General features: G+C 41.8%; 1 protein-coding gene across 1 annotated transcript in view; it reads right to left on the bottom strand.

The window, feature by feature from the left end:
* ryr2a (ryanodine receptor 2a (cardiac)) overlaps window positions 1–16,664 on the bottom strand; it is a gene marked incomplete at both ends in the record, with an annotated part of 671,945 nt that overhangs the window by 287,222 nt on the left and 368,059 nt on the right. Inside the window, one exon of the mRNA XM_080049015.1 lies at window positions 14,804–14,931. Coding sequence (XP_079905141.1) covers window positions 14,804–14,931 — 128 coding nt within the window. The remainder of the gene's footprint in view (window positions 1–14,803; window positions 14,932–16,664) is intronic.

Below are 16,664 nucleotides of genomic sequence, written 5' to 3'. Positions count from 1 at the left end.
ATTATTTACATCAACAACACAAACACATTACCTCATCGTGATCCATACTAACTGCCATCTCTCGTTCATTCGCTTTCTGTGAGGACACAGCTCTGTGAGAGAGAGTAGTTAGGTGACGCTGCTGCATCAACTCATTGCAATCAGGTGTGTGTACTGACTGGCATTAGTTGATGCAGTGTCAAAACCACTCTCACGGAGCCGAAAAGAGTCCTCACACTTTCAACACACGGACATGCACTATATTGCGCCCTTCTCAGTTCACACTTGCACGCCTGGCACGAGCTAGAAAACAGCTTTGCGACAGCGGGCGTCGTAAAAATACTACCGCTTTTGTCCAAAGGGGACGCCAACGTGCCATGTTACTCGTAGTGGCTTTAATGTCTAAAGTGCTGGCAACAAAAGTGAGTACACCCCTAGGTTAAAATGTCCAAATTGGGCCCAAAGGGTCAATATTTTGTGTGGCCACCATTATTTTCCAGCACTGCCTTAACCCTCTTGGGAATGGAGTGCACCAGAGCTTCACAGGTTGCCACTGGAATCCTCTTCCACTCCCCCCCCCCCCAAAAAAAAATAAAAAACACCAAGATGCTCGCGTGCGGAAATGTTTTGCCCTTGCAATATCTCTGCAACTGCTTTTTCGCACATTTGCTGTAGTGATGAGTTTTAGCGAACAGAAAGAACAGCTTAACGTGTGAAAAAAGTTGCCGAGGATCCTACTAACTGCTTTTGCAAAGGAGAGACTGCGCTCTGTGGACGTGATTGACAGGTGACCACAGAAAAACTGGTGATGGGTGAATTTGGAGGCGGGCTGACGCCGTGCCCACTTAATCAGAAGCTAGAAATGGTCCTGGTATAGTAAATAGACATATTTTAATTGGCTGGAAAAAAAATAAAAATTTCTTCACCTTTGATTGGGTGGGCAGGCCCACCCTTGCCCCTTGGCTGCCGCCGGCCCCGCTTGCCATTATGAATCGCCATTCAAAAACAGCTTGATAAAGCCGGGTAGGCTATAATTGGGGGAAACATCTAATTGGCCCGAATTGAGTGATAGGTTACACAGCTAAGAAAAAACAACGATGGGCCTGTTCATAACTAATTTACATATTTGTTGTAATGTAATGATTATCATGTACCAGGTACTTGGTGCCCTACGCGCTCTGCGTACCCAGCGTATAGGGACCGGCGGCCCTGCCAGTCCATAACCTTAACCCTCAGCTTCTTTAGCAAGGCAGTGGTCGTCTTTGAGGTGTGTTTGGGGTCGTTATCATGTTGGAATACTGCCCTGCAGCCCAGTTTACGAAGGTTGAATGCACGTGGTTAGCGCCATATCCAGAGGTTGGCTTTGGAAAATAGACGTATGAATGCTCCCAGCATTGCTGAAGGGCTTGAAGGGGTGGGGGGGTCAGCCTGTCAGTGCTCAGACCATATGCAGCACAATGCATCATACTGTTCTGCATGGCTGTTGTCCCAGAAGGAAGCCTATTCTAAAGATGATGCACAAGAAAGCCCACAAACAGTTTTCTGAAGACAAGCAGTCTAAGGTCATGGATCACTGGAACCATCTCTGTGGTCTGATGAGACCAAGCTAAACTTATGCAAACTCTGCAACCAGGTGAGGGGTACAAAGACAAGTGTGTCTTGCCCACAGTCAAGCATGGTGGTGGAAGTGTCTTGGTCTGGGGCTAAATGAGTGCTGCCAGCACTGGGGAGCTACAGTTAATTGAATGCCAACATGTACTGTGACATATTGAAGCAGAGCATGATCCCCTCCCTTCGGGAACTGGGCCGCAGGGCAGTATTCAAACATGATAACGACTCCAAACACACCTCCAAGATAACCACTGCCTTGCTAAAGAAGCTGAGGGTAAAGGTTATGGACTGGCCAAGCATGTCTCCAGACCTAAACCCTATTGAGCATCTGTGGGGCATCCTCAAACGGAAGGTGGAGGAGCGCAAGGTCTCTAATATCCATCAGCTCCGTGATGTCGTCATGAATGAGTGGAAGAGGATTCCAGTGGCAACCTGTGTAGCTAATGGCTGTATGCTCAGTTATTTTGAGGGGACCGTAAATGTACACTGTTGTATAAGCTGACTACTTTACATTGTATCAAAGTGTCATTTCTTCAGTGTTGCCCCATGAAAAGATATAATGAAATATTTGAAGAAATGTGAGGGGTGTACTCACTTTTTTGAGATACTGTACAATCAACACTTACAAGCAAACAAAAACAAATAAAAGAATAAAAAAGAACAGTTCATGTCAACAGAAATTAAGTTGAGGCCACAGGAAACAGTTCACATTCATTCAATAGGGCTGCCAGCTTTTGTAGAACTGGTCCACTTTGTGATGTGTAATATACTATCTTTTTAGCATAACTCCAAATATCCACCCGTCTCGTCATCAATATTGACTGATAATTCCTTCTCCCATACACCTTTGATCCTCTGTGTATCAGTAGTAGAAGTACCAGCTATTACATCATAAAGCAGACTAATGGACACCTTCCATGGAGGATGAAACAGCACTTTCTCAACAGCAGAAATCTCATTTGAAAGGAAAGGGTGGTATAGTATTAGGTATTGTTTCAAGACTACCCAAGGGCATAGCCTCTGATTTCTTTAAGTTAATCTTATATCCAGAAATCTAGAAAATGTACATAATACATTAATCATCTTAAGGAGGGCCGGGACTGAGGGTTACATAAAAGAACAAGCACGTCATCAGCATACAGAGTTATTTTATGCCATCTTTCCCCAACCTGTAAGCCATATATAGAGGGCTCCATTCTTTGCTTTGCAGGTCTCCCATAAAAGTGAGGGATTATCTGTTGATTGTGAATGAATAGAAAGAAATGTCTTAAATTCAGTTGAAAAGTAGGAAGTATTATCTTTAAGAATAACAGTGTTAAGTCGCCATTGTCGAGACTGATATGATGAAACTGGAAGTTTTATATCCATAACCAAACCTGCATTATCAGATATAACAATATTACCTATGTAACAAGTTAAAACTAACTGCAATTGAGCTCTTGTGCAGAAAAATAGTCAATTCTGGTCTGACAACCATGAGGTGCAGAAAAGAAGGTATATTCTTTGTTAGCAGGGTGGAGACTTCTCCAAAAATCATCAAATCCAAGATTGTAACAAATTGCAGTGAGAGCTTTTGCTTGGGTAGAAGGAGCCTTAGCACTATGAGGAAGCCTGTATTTGAGTGGATTTAACATACAATTAAAATCACCACCCACAATTACTGTATCAGATCTCATTTCTACAGGGTCCAAAAACACTTTAGTGATAAAGTCTAATGGGTGAGCAGGTGGATAATCAACATTTATCATTAAAATATTTTGTCCTTGTAAACTACTTTTAACTATAACATGAAGGCCATTTTTATTTTTAAGGCATTTCACCATTTCAAAAGGGCAAAGTATGTCTAATAAGTAGGGCTGACAAATTAACGCATTAATTTCGATTAATTAATCACAGAAAATAAAAAAATTAACGCAGATTAATCACACTTCTATATTGCCCTTTGACCCGGTGCAAAAGAGGTGAGACGATAGCGGAGCGCACGGGATAAAAGAGTAAAGAAAGAAGCAGGGGAAAGGGGCCGAGGGCTCTATGGATGTGTTAAGGTGCGAACACACTAGGCACTTTACACGAGTAATATTTACGTGCGTAACACAGCTAAAATGTTGCTTGATCATTTTGTGTAAAAAATGGTTATACGCGCGTAACGTGCCTAGTCTCCCTCCCGATATTGTATTTCCCTAATCAACCATGGCTGCGATCAGACCCGACCCGACACAACAGCGTGCATGTCCGCACAAAAACAACAACAACACGGCCAACAACTGTGCCAAAAGACAAACTGAACAGCACAAATAGCCTAGCATTAAAACAGCATTGCATATTCACGGCAGCTACATAACAAACACAGTTACAGCAGCATCGGTGCACAGCGGCACAACATAAAGGCAAGTAGTCAAAATTACCCTACCTGGCTGTGACAGGGGACCGTGACAGGGGACCGTGGCTGGCGTAGATCAACACCGGTGCTTTGTGTACTTGTCGTGAAAGTCCCGCGGACATAGTTGTCATGTTTGGGTTCATAATATGAGGCGCTAGCCGCCCGCACACAACCGGGTGAGTTAACTAATGCTATACGGCGCTAACTTGTTTTATCGGCTAAAGCACAGCTACACATATTCACTGAATTAACCAGGAAGTCCATTCTCCTGGTTTACTTTCCCCACGTCTTCTAACCCCGAGCGGCTTCATACAGCACCGGCCGCCCGCAATACATTGTCCTCCTCTGTGTACACTGTTCTCCCACCGTGCCAATATATGTGACGTCGGGTCAAGCCCAACGCTGATTGGCCAACGCGGCTAATCGTCACGCGTAGGAGCGTAAAAAGTTAAATTTTTTGAACTCCTCGCGTAGCTGCGTAGGCGCGAAGGTGCGTATATACGCGGCTCATACGCGGCTAAAATGTTGCTTTAGCGCGAGTGGCGCACCTACGCGCCATGTACGCGCTTAAACCAATGGTTCCCTATGGAAAAACGGCCGATTTTATACGCGTCTGTACGCGTGTAAAGTGCCTAATGTGTTCGCACCTTTATGGGCTGCTCCGGGCAAATAAACATGAAGGTAGGAATACATCTTATATTATTTTGCTTAATTGACCCAACCCCATCATTATTTTACTAGTCCGACATTAGTTCTGGAATGTGTGGCTAGCTTTCAGGATTCTTACTGTTACAATATGTGTTGTTATGGTAGTTTCAGAGTGGAAAAAGTAAGTGGATCAGCTGGTTCACTTTACCCCCTTGATTTTTCTGATCTGTCTCAGTTTACCCCACAGCTGGGGTAAAGTGAGCCACATGACAACTTTTTTTAAAACAATAATATTTTCACTGCCCTTTGTCATGAAAAAATTCTGCTACTGCCCATTTCTAGGAAACATCCTGAATTAATGGGAAATGTGTAAATTTGAGTGATAAATCATTTTAGCTCGCTTAGAGGGGAGCAAATGTAAAAAGTGGCTCAGATTACCCAGTTCTCCCCTATATATATATATATATATATATATATATTTTTTTTTAAAGTTAAAAATATGATGATGGTAAATGCACCTCTTCCCATGGTCAAAACTGCGCGAAGGGCCGCGATTTGCGGTAAGAAAGTGTTCACATGTGTCTCAAAGGGTTTTCTCTTTCAGCTGGTGTGTGTGTGTGCTGCTCTGCGTGCGGCCATGCGTGACTGCGGCATGCACGCGGCAGAGTAAACGAGCAGAAGAAAACCGTCACTGAACTGGTGGCGAAAATAAACGCAGCGCAGTTCTATGGGGATATTTAGCAGAACAGAAAGAAGTGCTGTGTAAAGCTAGAAAATTTTAGACTCGACATCACCGTGGCAACACCTATCTATCAGCTCAGACAGTGCAGAGAAAAGTTTGAAGAATGCATGAGAGTGATGGCCCAGGCAAGTATCACACTGTTACTGTCTTTGACCTTTAGAGAAATATATCATTTTAAGGGGAAAACACATTTTATTTATTATTTCAACTATTGAGTTATTTTTAAAACAGCATGCTAGTGTAGGCATACAAGATTTATTTTCTGAATTTTCGGCGCGCCTCCTCCACACCTGGGCGGTGACCATCTTGACTAAGACATTTCCTGGGGGGAAACACTGTTGCGTCACAATAAGAAGTGTAATATAGACATTGATGTCAATTTTCAGTGATGTATATGTGGCCCACAAAAAGTGTAATGTTTTCTTGGACCTTTGATGGGAAATTATTTATGATAAGCATTGGGTATTGCAATTTCACACATGTAAAAACAGAAGCTTAATTAATTTGATGTGTGCTATGTAAATAAATATTAGCGATTTGATGCAAGTAGCTCTTGGCCACTTACATTTTTTCAAAGTAGCTCTCAGTTGAAAAAAGGTTGGAGACCCCTGGTCTAAGTAGTCCCTAATACTCAGTGGTGTAGTCTACGTGATACGCAGGTATACACAGTATGCCCACTAAGAAAGCTCCAGCTTTTCCGTACGCCCACTTAAAAATGCGAAATGATACGTAACAATTTCGATAGTGACAGAACTTAACTGTCATTTCATTCATAAATTCAACCTGTGCGCAGTGTCCCTGTGGAAGGACTTATAATAGAGAAGTGGGACCAGGCATTACCCCACGGCCCGTTTCATTGCGGACTGTTGGGTAAAAGAAGGGGCGATGTCCAACCAGAAAATACTGGCAGCGCAACGCAACATTCAGCCCAGTAGTCCCCTCGGGAGACGCGCACGGTGCTGTCGAAGCATACCAAAAGCGCGCAGGGACTTATTTTCTCCCAGTGAGGAAAAAGTAATATTCTCAGTTTGCATAACCCGTTTGAAATTCATATTAACTTTTGCGAGCACTTCAAGATCGGATCATCAGTGCAGTTTATGTCATGGAAGAGATACGATAAAAACAAACACAACGGTCAATTATCATAGGCTTAGGTGGCTTGATTGATTCACCACGTCAACTCAAGCACTGAGTAGGTAACATGAAAGAAAACCAGAGCAAGAGTTTATTTAAAAAAACATTTGGAAATGGGGCTGCCCTCAGTTGCCCATGCACTGTGTATAGTCTACAGCCCATTTCAGCCTCATCTGTGGAAAAAAAGATATAGCTGGACAACAGAGTTCTTCTGCTTCATTCCTCTCACTGCATTTAATTGCATTCCTTATATTACAGAGAAATATGTCCCATAAAAGAAAAAGAGCACCAAGCCCATCCCAGAGGACCCTGCATAATATTTTATTTTAAATTAATATTTTTATGGAAAATCCATGGTTGCGTTCCGAATCGCATACTCTTTCTTTATTCTATTCTACATACTACATCCGACGATAAAAATAATCTAGTTAGGATGAAGTAGGCATACTATTGGGACATACTTTACTCTCTTATTTCATCATAACATTGCGCCTTGATCTTGCCTCTTGCTTTTATATCCGTCGCATCCCCGTTTGTTTTCATATGGAGGCTTCGTCGATGTGACGTCACTTCACGTGCGCACTTGATTGTGGGTCAGAATCGCCCAAATAGGATGCACTTTTCAACACTAACAATCTTGGCCGCATGAAGTAGGACATCCGGGTACTTCTAACCATCCTAAATCTGGCCACAAGAATCGGGACATCCTAAATCTTTTTTCTACATACTAAATAGTAGAAAGTACGCGATTCGGAATGCAACCCATCTGTCTTTCTTCAATAGCTTCCAATTCATCCGACCCATGTCTTCAAATAATTTGTTCACACGATTCCTCAGATATAGCCTCTTAATTTTCCTCTCAAAGTGCACCAGATTCATGCATTTCACTTTAAAAAGGTAAAAAAAAAAAATCTGACCCCCCTGGAAGAGTCGGGATCTACAACAGACTTACTGATTTTTGTGTTTTTCTATTGTAGTCACCAGAAGGCGGGAAACAATGTATTTTAATATTTAAAAAAAACTGGGGGAGACCCCCATACCCCCCAATTTTATTTGGGAATAGAAATTCTAAATTCTGTGTATCTAAAGGCAGGCTAAGGTGTCAAATGTTTTTGCCTTTGCTGCACCTAATGCAGAAGCAACAAAATTGTAAACTAACCACGGAGTACGCCATATGTTTGATGTGTAAATGCTATGCTACATATTCAAGAAGAGGCTAGGAGGGAATCATCACAGTATACCTACTACAAAAAACTAGACTACACCACTGCTAATACTTATTTTTTAGATGTTTGCTGAAAATCCATTCAGATCATTTATTGTAGCAAGCCTCTATACCCTGATTTTCTTCAATTCTTCGATCGCTCTTTCACGGAATCAAATGCCTTGCACTTCTGACCACTGCTGCTGAGTAATAGTTGAAGAAAGAAATCCGTGGTCCAGTGCATGCGGGCTGGTCCGGATCCACTCCGAGACGTCGGGGTGCATTCATCACTTGTTGCTTGTGAAGTTGTGGAACTTTAGAATTATGGGTCTTCAATGTGCTCCAACATGCCGCTCACTTGTTTTTCCAGACTTGTGACTTTGGCCTGCAACAACTCCGTTGTGGTCTCCACGCTAGCAATTCTGCCTTCCGCCTCGCCGACCCAGGTTCCAAGCTCCTGAATTTGGGTTGTTTGGTAAATGGTAAAATGGTAAATGGACTTCACTTATATAGCACTTTTTAGTCGATTTTCTTAGCCCCAAAGCGCTTTAAATTTCTTACCACATTCACCCATTCATACAGACACTCATACACCGATGGCAGTAGCTGCCATGCAAGGCGCACTCTGAACAATCTGGAGCAATTTGGTCTCTTATAGCCACACACATTGTGTTTATTTTAGCGTTGATGGCTTTGGTGATGTTTTCAGATGGTTTATCCATTGCTTGGAAAATAGCTCTGTCAGTGCTATTGCAGCTAGCATCTTCACACTCAGCCATTTCCAGGGGCACTACTTTCCCCGCTATGCTCCGTGTGCTTCACTTTCCGCTTGGTTCTGGGCATGTTGTCGGTTATTTTAAAGACATAATTGTCCAGACTCAACACAGAGTCACTCCCACCGTCAAAAATGACACTTTTGCAATGCAAATGTGTAGAGTAATCGGATAACTGGAAAATATCACCGGAATCTAGTGGAACTATATGCTTCCTCTACGACGCCGTCAGAAACCCCTCCCCACATTTTTCTTTTTAATCCCTTTTTTCTGTTTGATTTGAGACGAGGCAATAGGTGCTTTTGCATGTTACTTCCCCCATGGGTTAAAGGTAAAATATCAAACTCACGTGTGACTCCCAACTCTCACGAGGACGTTGGATTTTGTAGTTTTCTCAACCTTCCTCCTTTTTGTAGTCCTCGCAAGAGTATCCGCCTTTTTTGTAGTTTAGCATTCTCTCGTTCCCCTTTTTCTGACCCACGCACGCATGCACACACGCACACACACACACACACACACAGTGGAGGAGTCAGGGGGGAGGCCGACCGCCCCCCCCCCCAGCCCCCCTCGTGCCTCAATGGTTGAAAAAAGCGCGCTAAAGTAGGGCTGTGCGATATGACCAACATCTCATATCCCGATATAGGAATTTCATATCCCAATAACGATACATTTGACGATATAGCATATTTTCTGTAAATTCAATTAATAAATATAAAAAAATTATATAAATAATTAAATACTCAACAAATAAAGTATTTACCCATATTTGATTATTTTCTGCTTTAATTCAAACGCAAATTTTCAAGCATTTAACAAAATAGAAAAATGCAAATGTGACATTTGAGTAGTTTTGGCCCGGTTAAAGGCTTTTAATGTGAAGTTACGCTGTAGGAAATTTTGGGTTTCAATAAACAGTAACTTAACTGCAAGCTACATGTTTTGCGTCCTACAGAGTGGGATTGGCAACATAACGAAATAAACAATATTGCATAAAATGAAACGATAGACGTTTTTGTTTCGTCAGACGATATATATCGCCATATCGCACAGCCCTACGCTAAAGTGCCCTCAAGAGTGGTAAAAATGAGAGGAAATGCCTTATTGGCTGCCCTTTACACGTGCAAAACATGATTGGGTGCCCTCTAGGTTGCCCCTTCATACCATAAATGATGATGATGTGCCCTCTATAACAAGAAAATTCGATAATGTGCCTTAACCCTTTAGGCGCCAAAGTCGCAAAATTGCGACATGACGCTTTACTGAATCAAACTGCTGTTTTCTCTAAACAGTGTTATACTTTGTTCAAACTCCCCTACACTAGTTGGCAGACATCCCGTACCTAGACCTTAGCTCAGAAAAACGTCATGCTTCAATGCAAAATATTCGCGGAAATCCCATCCAAAAAAATAAAAAATAAAATCCCATCCAAACTTTACTTTTTTTGTCATATCCTCTTAGCGATTTTTTCTGGTTTTATTGAAAACTTCTGTGGTGTTTGGAGACTGACGTGAAAGCACGTATCACTCCGCAGTTACTGTGCTCAACGAGCAGCGGGTGCTGCCGCGAGCCCCTGCCCGTCTAAAAGCACTCGCAGGCGTTCAGTCTCGGAGGAGCCCCACGGAGCGAGTCCCAGCCTGCTGTCAGAGCAGAGAGGAGACACACCTCTGCGTCCGGGCTGCAAATAAATCGCGCTGTTGTTGGGTGCGAAATCGGAGATAGTGTGCCACAAAGCTATTTATGCTGAAGCGGTTTTGCTGGATTTAGGAGTTATTTAGAGATATGGCAAGCAAATAGTTGACGAGTAGGGAGTTAGTGTTCACTCTTTCTACGGCCCCGGTAGAAAGAGTGCGTCGCAGCCATGCGACGCAGCCAGGGGCGCAACTACCCACTTTCTGGGGGGTATGCAGACACTTAGCAGGCAGCATTCAGTTCAAATGAATAGTAAAATGAGCCAAACAAGTTAGTCAGCCAACCTTCTCGACTTTACCCATACAACGTGTGTAGGTATTTACTAAGAATAACTTTTAAAAACAGCTCAGAAAAACGGTTATATGGGAAACAACAGCTTGTTGATAAAACTTTTGTTTCAAGTGAATGAGAGAGAAAATACATTAAATAAGACAGAAAATAACTTAGAGCCTAAATTCTATCGCACCAAATTCCCTTACAATAAACTATTAAGATTGTGGCAAACAGGATTTTCATTATCATTGCTACACAACCATCAATCAAACCCATATACAGTATATCTCTGTCTCTATCTCTTTCTCTCTCTCTCTCTCTCTCTGTCTCTCTCTCTCTCACACACACACACACACTCAACTCAGTCGTACGCTGGAACGGTGCAAAATATGATAATAGTGGGAAACAGGTGAGTGTGTTGTTTGGGTGCTGACCTGCTGTAATTACTACACTACCATTCAAAAACTGATAACAGCAATAGTCAAACACTTGAGATGACACGTAGATCTGCAGTGACAATCCGCGAGTCGCAGCCGATAATCAGTGTGCATTCATCAATACAATCGGCCATATAAAACAAAGGTTGGCAAACTCCGTGTACGGTGAATTTATTCATTCAACCACTTTGAAAAGCTTTTTTTCATCCATGCAATCTTTCTCCTTCTCAATCTTCCCGATTTCTGTTTTGTGCCCCCGAGAGCTTTCTTTTTGCCTCTCCGTCTGCAGGTCCCTGTCATCAGATGACAACACGATTCAAATGAAAGTTCTCGCGCTCCAGCGCGTGCTCGAGGGGGCGCGCACTGGAGCGCCTATGGTGTGGGGAGGAGGAGGCGAAGGAGCGGGGGGGCGCCTTATCAGTAACGTGCCTCTGTTACTGATCATATCATTTACACCAGGGGTCCCCAAACTATTTTAAAAATATAATGTAATATGGCCCTTTTTTTTTTTTTTTTGCATTTCTTAGTTAACCCACTAGTGCAGGGGTGTCAAACACTGATTGATTGGCCCATGGCACATTTTAAAAATATAATGTAATATGGCGCTTTTAATTTTTAAATAATTTAAATGCACTCATTATATTACAGAGAAATATGTCTCATAAAAGAAAATGAGCAACAAGCCCATCCCAGAGGACCCTGCATAATATTTTATTTTAAATTAATATTATAATGGAAAATCTATGCGTCCTTATAGCTTCTAATTCATCTGACACAGTGTCTCCATTTTTTTTTCATACAAAATTCTTCAGATTTAGCCTCTTAATTTCCCTCTCAAAGTGCACCAGATTCATGCATTTCGCTTTAAAAACTTTAAAAAAATCTCCCGGGGGGGCATACCCCCGGACCCCCCTAGGAGGGTCGGGACCTCGGCTGGATACTATGTTCACCCTGCTGGACATTGGACGCAAAGGCAGAAAACACTGGGTGTATCATTGGCATATAAGCAAGAGGGGAAATGTGTCTGTTTAATGTGCAAGGAAAGTGTTGCCGTGAAGAAGGATTACAATTTACGAAGACACTATGAAACTAAACATCAGAGCAGCTACATGTCCTGATAAATGTGTTATATTTGCAAAGTGGCCCGGCCCTTCGTAGATTTTTCTGTATGTGGCCCTCAGTGAAAAAAGTTTGGAGACCCCTGATTTACACAAACGCTGTTAAATCCAGAAAAATTACGACTCTAAATAATTTTCCCCGATCGCTTTGGCGCCCCTCTAGTGCGGCGCCCCTATGCGCCGCATATAGTGCATACCCACTTTTTGCGCCACTGGACGCAGCATTATATATATATTAATATTATCATAGTCTAATGATAATAATGATGATGATAATAATAATCATAATAAGGGTTAATGTGCCTTAACCTCTATGGTGGTGAAATCGAGAGAAAGTGCCTTATTGGCTGCCCTTTACACGTGAACAAAATTATTGATTGCCCTCAGTGCCCCTCCATAAAATAGGCCTAAATGATGATGATGTGCCCTCTGGAGCAAGAATATGGCAAACCGAAATAACATGTTGTGGTTAGTTAATGAGGTGCAGACGTTCATCTCTTTGGTAGCTGACGAACAGGGAATGTGCAAGAGGCATTGCTTTAATTCAGCGTCGCCATGACTACAGCTACATCTAGTGGTACTTACATCTCCACTGGATAACAAAGCAAAAAGCCGATTAACAGCGTACCTGTAGTGGAAAAGTGCAATTAGTTGCCAAGCTAGAAAAATTTAATATTTTCAGTTTGCAAAATCTGTTTGAAATTGATATACATTTTTTGAGCGTTCAAGATCTGGTCCCCATTAAAGTGTAGGTTAGGCAAGAGAGACGATAATAGTCAGGTATCACCTCAACATGAAGGAAAAGTTCTTTCAATTTTTCCGTAGCTGGCTGTCAGTGGTCAAAGACTGTATGGTAGCGGCACATTGAAAGTCTACTTTTTACTTAAATGTTAGTAAAGATGAAAGCAGCAAGGCATCCTCCCTTCTTTGGCTAAAATATAAAAGTGCACAATGATGTGAACAACTAATTTGGGTGTTTATAAAGTCGCCAGAATGCGAGAAACAGTGTCTTTGAAGCTCGTTTTGTTGGAAGAGCCCCACCGTTTTAATTTATTTTTTTACAACTACAAACGCAGTATTTGCTATTTTGTTACATTACATTTTATTTAGCTGAGGCTTTTATCCAAAGTGACTTCCATTAAGTGCATTCAACCATGACAAACTCAGAAAAACAAAGAATCACATAAGTACTATAGCTTCAAATAAACTAAACTACAAAGTGCCACACGTTGGGGGAACAAAACACCTTTGAGTTAGAAACGCCACTGTGTGCACATTTATTTTTTCGCCCCTGCCCTTCAAACAGTCTGAGTCCGCCACTGCACGCACACACACACACACACACACACACACACACACACAGACACTAGTAATTATAAAAGTATAATTAATTTCAGATAATTTCTAATAGCAAATTAATCTGAATGAACTGTAACCACTACATAATTAATCAGCGGGCTACACTGTGTCCCGCTGCTATGATGTCACAATATTTACGTAGCTGCCGCTGCCAGCACCATTCAACGGCTCTATCCTTTTAACTGTATATACCCAGACTGTGGCTACCGTCTTCCATGTAAGGGTGCTGTGCCCTACTGAGCCGTGCCGAACCAAACTTTGATGCTCAGTGGAAACGAGGCAATAGATTCAAACATTAGTGATATTTGGGCTCAGTAAACAGAGTATTAACATCTCATCATCTTAACAGTCAGTCTTGTCTTGCATAGTAATGGACATTCACTGGACTACTGGGTATGCCACTCCATAACTGTATACAGTATATATTAAGTAAATGCTAAATAATCTCTGATTGGTCCGTTCCCATCTCCTCTCTTCTGATTGGTCTGTTCCACTCTCCTGTCCTCTGATTGGTCTGTTCCCTCTCCTGTCCTCTGATTGATCTGTCCCCCTCTCCTGTCCTCTGATTAGTCTGTTCCCTCTCCTGTCCTGTCCTCTGATTGGTCTGTTCCCTCTCATGTCCTGTCCTCTGATTGGTCTGTTCCCCTCTCCTGTCCTCTGATTGGTCTGTTCCGCTCTCCTGTCCTCTGATTGATCTGTTCCCTCTCCTGTCCTCTGATTGATCCGTTCCCTCTCCTGTCCTCTGATTGATCCGTTCTCCTCTCCTGTCCTGTGATTGGTTTGTTCCCTCTCCTCTCCTGTCCTCTGATTGGTCTGTTCCCCTCTCCTGTCCTCTGATTGGTCTGTTCCTGTGATTGGTCTGTTCCCTCTCCTGTCCTGTGATTGATCTGTTCCCTCTCCTCTCCTGTCCTCTGATTGGTCCGTTCCCCTCTCCTGTCCTCTGATTGGTCTGTTCCCTCTCCTCTCCTGTGATTGGTCTGTTCTCCTCTCCTCTCCTGTGATTGGTCTGTTCTCCTCTCCTGTCCTCTGATTGGTCTGTTCCCTCTCCTCTCCTGTGATTGGTCCGTTCCCCTCTCCTCTCCTGTGATTGGTCTGTTCCCTCTCCTCTCCTGTCCTGTGATTGGTCTGTTCTCCTCTCCTGTCCTCTGATTGATCTGTTCCCCTCTCCTGTCCTCTGATTGATCCGTTCCACTCTCCTGTCCTCTGATTGGTACGTTACCCCCTCCTCTCATAAATTAGGTTTAAGTTGAATTTTATTTATCCAAATAGGGAAATAAATCCCCTGTATTTAACCCAATGAAGTATTTAGGAGTAGTAGGCAGCAAACTGTTAAGTGCTGGGGAAGCGACAATGAAAATAACATGTAACATGGATGATTTTGGGATGAGAAAAAGGGAAGGAAAGCAACTTGGAAATGGGTTAAAGAAAGGTTTGAAAAGTCAGTTATATACCACACCTCCATGATGTGGGGCATCTGAGTGTATCGCATGCCAGACTCTGCCAACTCCATGATCTCCTCCAAAGACTTCTCTAAATTTGGGATTTGAGGACAAACCTCCCCAACCTTCCCCGTAAGACCTAGAGCTGAAAAAAGAGCATTTAAAAAATAATTATAAAAAACATAGCATAATTTAATCAAAATATGCAAATGTCGCAGATACGTTTGTAATGCCCTTGGAAGGTGGAAGCTAATAAGCATTGCTTGCTAGACGTCCAGTTGTGGTTTTGGTGAATGACCAGACTGTAGAATAAGATTCCAGTGGTGGCCTCATGATTGTGTCTAACTTGCATGATCCAAATAATAACAACACTTTGTAGCGTGTAAAAAAGCCCAAAATGTTCATTGTGTTTTTGTCTAAAATAAATTTCCACTTTAAAGCATATTTGTCTGCGTTGAACCTTTCAGAAAAATATATGTATGTAGTATGTATATATGTAGTTTTTTTTAATACTATCTATATTCAAAATAAAGCTGCTAAACATAACAACTCTGTAGCTACTATATAATAAACAGATGATGGACTTGTGACTATTTCAAAGTGCAAAAGGCTTTTTTCAATTTCTAGGTTGCAAACAGGAACCGAAAGTGGGACTTTAAATCTTTCAAGTTTAAAAAACTCAGGGAGGGAGTGTCAGAATTGGTTGGCAATACACTGGGTTTTCTAGTGCTGCTGTCCTCTTCTGTCGAGCTACAATAAATATTTCTGCTTAAGACATCAAAGTCACTTCTACATCCACCAGCTTCAGATAACTTCAACACAGAACAAATATAAATCATTTTCAGCTCTAACAGACTGTAGCATACTGAATTCGAAATAAATAACCACGGGACTTTTTCCTTGATGTAATTCTGCCCACTCATGTACAGTTAAGGACAAAATTATTAGCCCCCCTATGAACATTTCACTTTCTTTTTTTTGCTGTCAAACAGAGCAAGTAATTTTTAACCCATTGATGACTATAGCAATCTAGGATGCATGTCCTTAATGCCTGAGGGTTTTCTGAAAAATTAGTACGAATTGTCAACGTCTACCAAAACCTTAATATCTAAGCCTATGTAGCACATAGAAACATGAAATAAATTTAATTTAAAAGGTAAGGTTCACAGGTTGTATTTAAACATGCTCCCTCAGCGCTTACAAACCAATTTTTTTTTCTAAAAATTAGATGGGGGAGGAAAAAAAATAATAAATAATATAAAATATTTAAAAATAAGGTGCTAAATGAGGTTATAATCCTGCTTCCTTTTAGCATGGATAGCAGTGACTGAGTGTGGAGGGATAAAGATAGACATATATAGGAAGGAGGAGATAGCTTTATTTTATTATTTAGTTCAATTATCACTGGCACCATAAATCCGACTTCCCAGTACAACTGGAACGCAGAATGACTCCTGCTGTCGAGAGCCGATCAGCTGGCCCAAACAGCTGTATACCACTGAGATGAAAACGAAACTGAAACTTAACTATCGCCTGGATGGGCTGAATTTGAGTTGGAGCAGCAAAATAAAGCCTGAATTCTTAAATATTATTAATAAATAGATGCAATGTGTTCTGTGATTTTTGTCAGCAGTCTATAGTAGGCCTAGATTCTGCGCTCCAAACGCCACTAACAGTTCTGTAATACACTATCGCGGACACAGCCGGCTTATTTTTTTTATTTTTTTTTATTGACGTGATTTTCGGCAAACCACACAACATTTGGGTGGTCACGTGGTCTTAAAAAATCAACAAAACCCACCTCATGTGTATTTGAACCAATGACGGTGCATTCTATGCTGTGCAAGCCATGAAAATTTGATAAAGTAACAATGCTGC

The sequence above is a fragment of the Ammodytes marinus genome (genome assembly GCF_949987685.1).
Source record: "Ammodytes marinus genome assembly, chromosome: 20".
Taxonomy (NCBI): Eukaryota; Metazoa; Chordata; class Actinopteri; order Uranoscopiformes; family Ammodytidae; genus Ammodytes; species Ammodytes marinus.
Note: the sequence above shows the minus strand (reverse complement) of the source record. Positions and strands in the feature narration are given on the sequence as shown.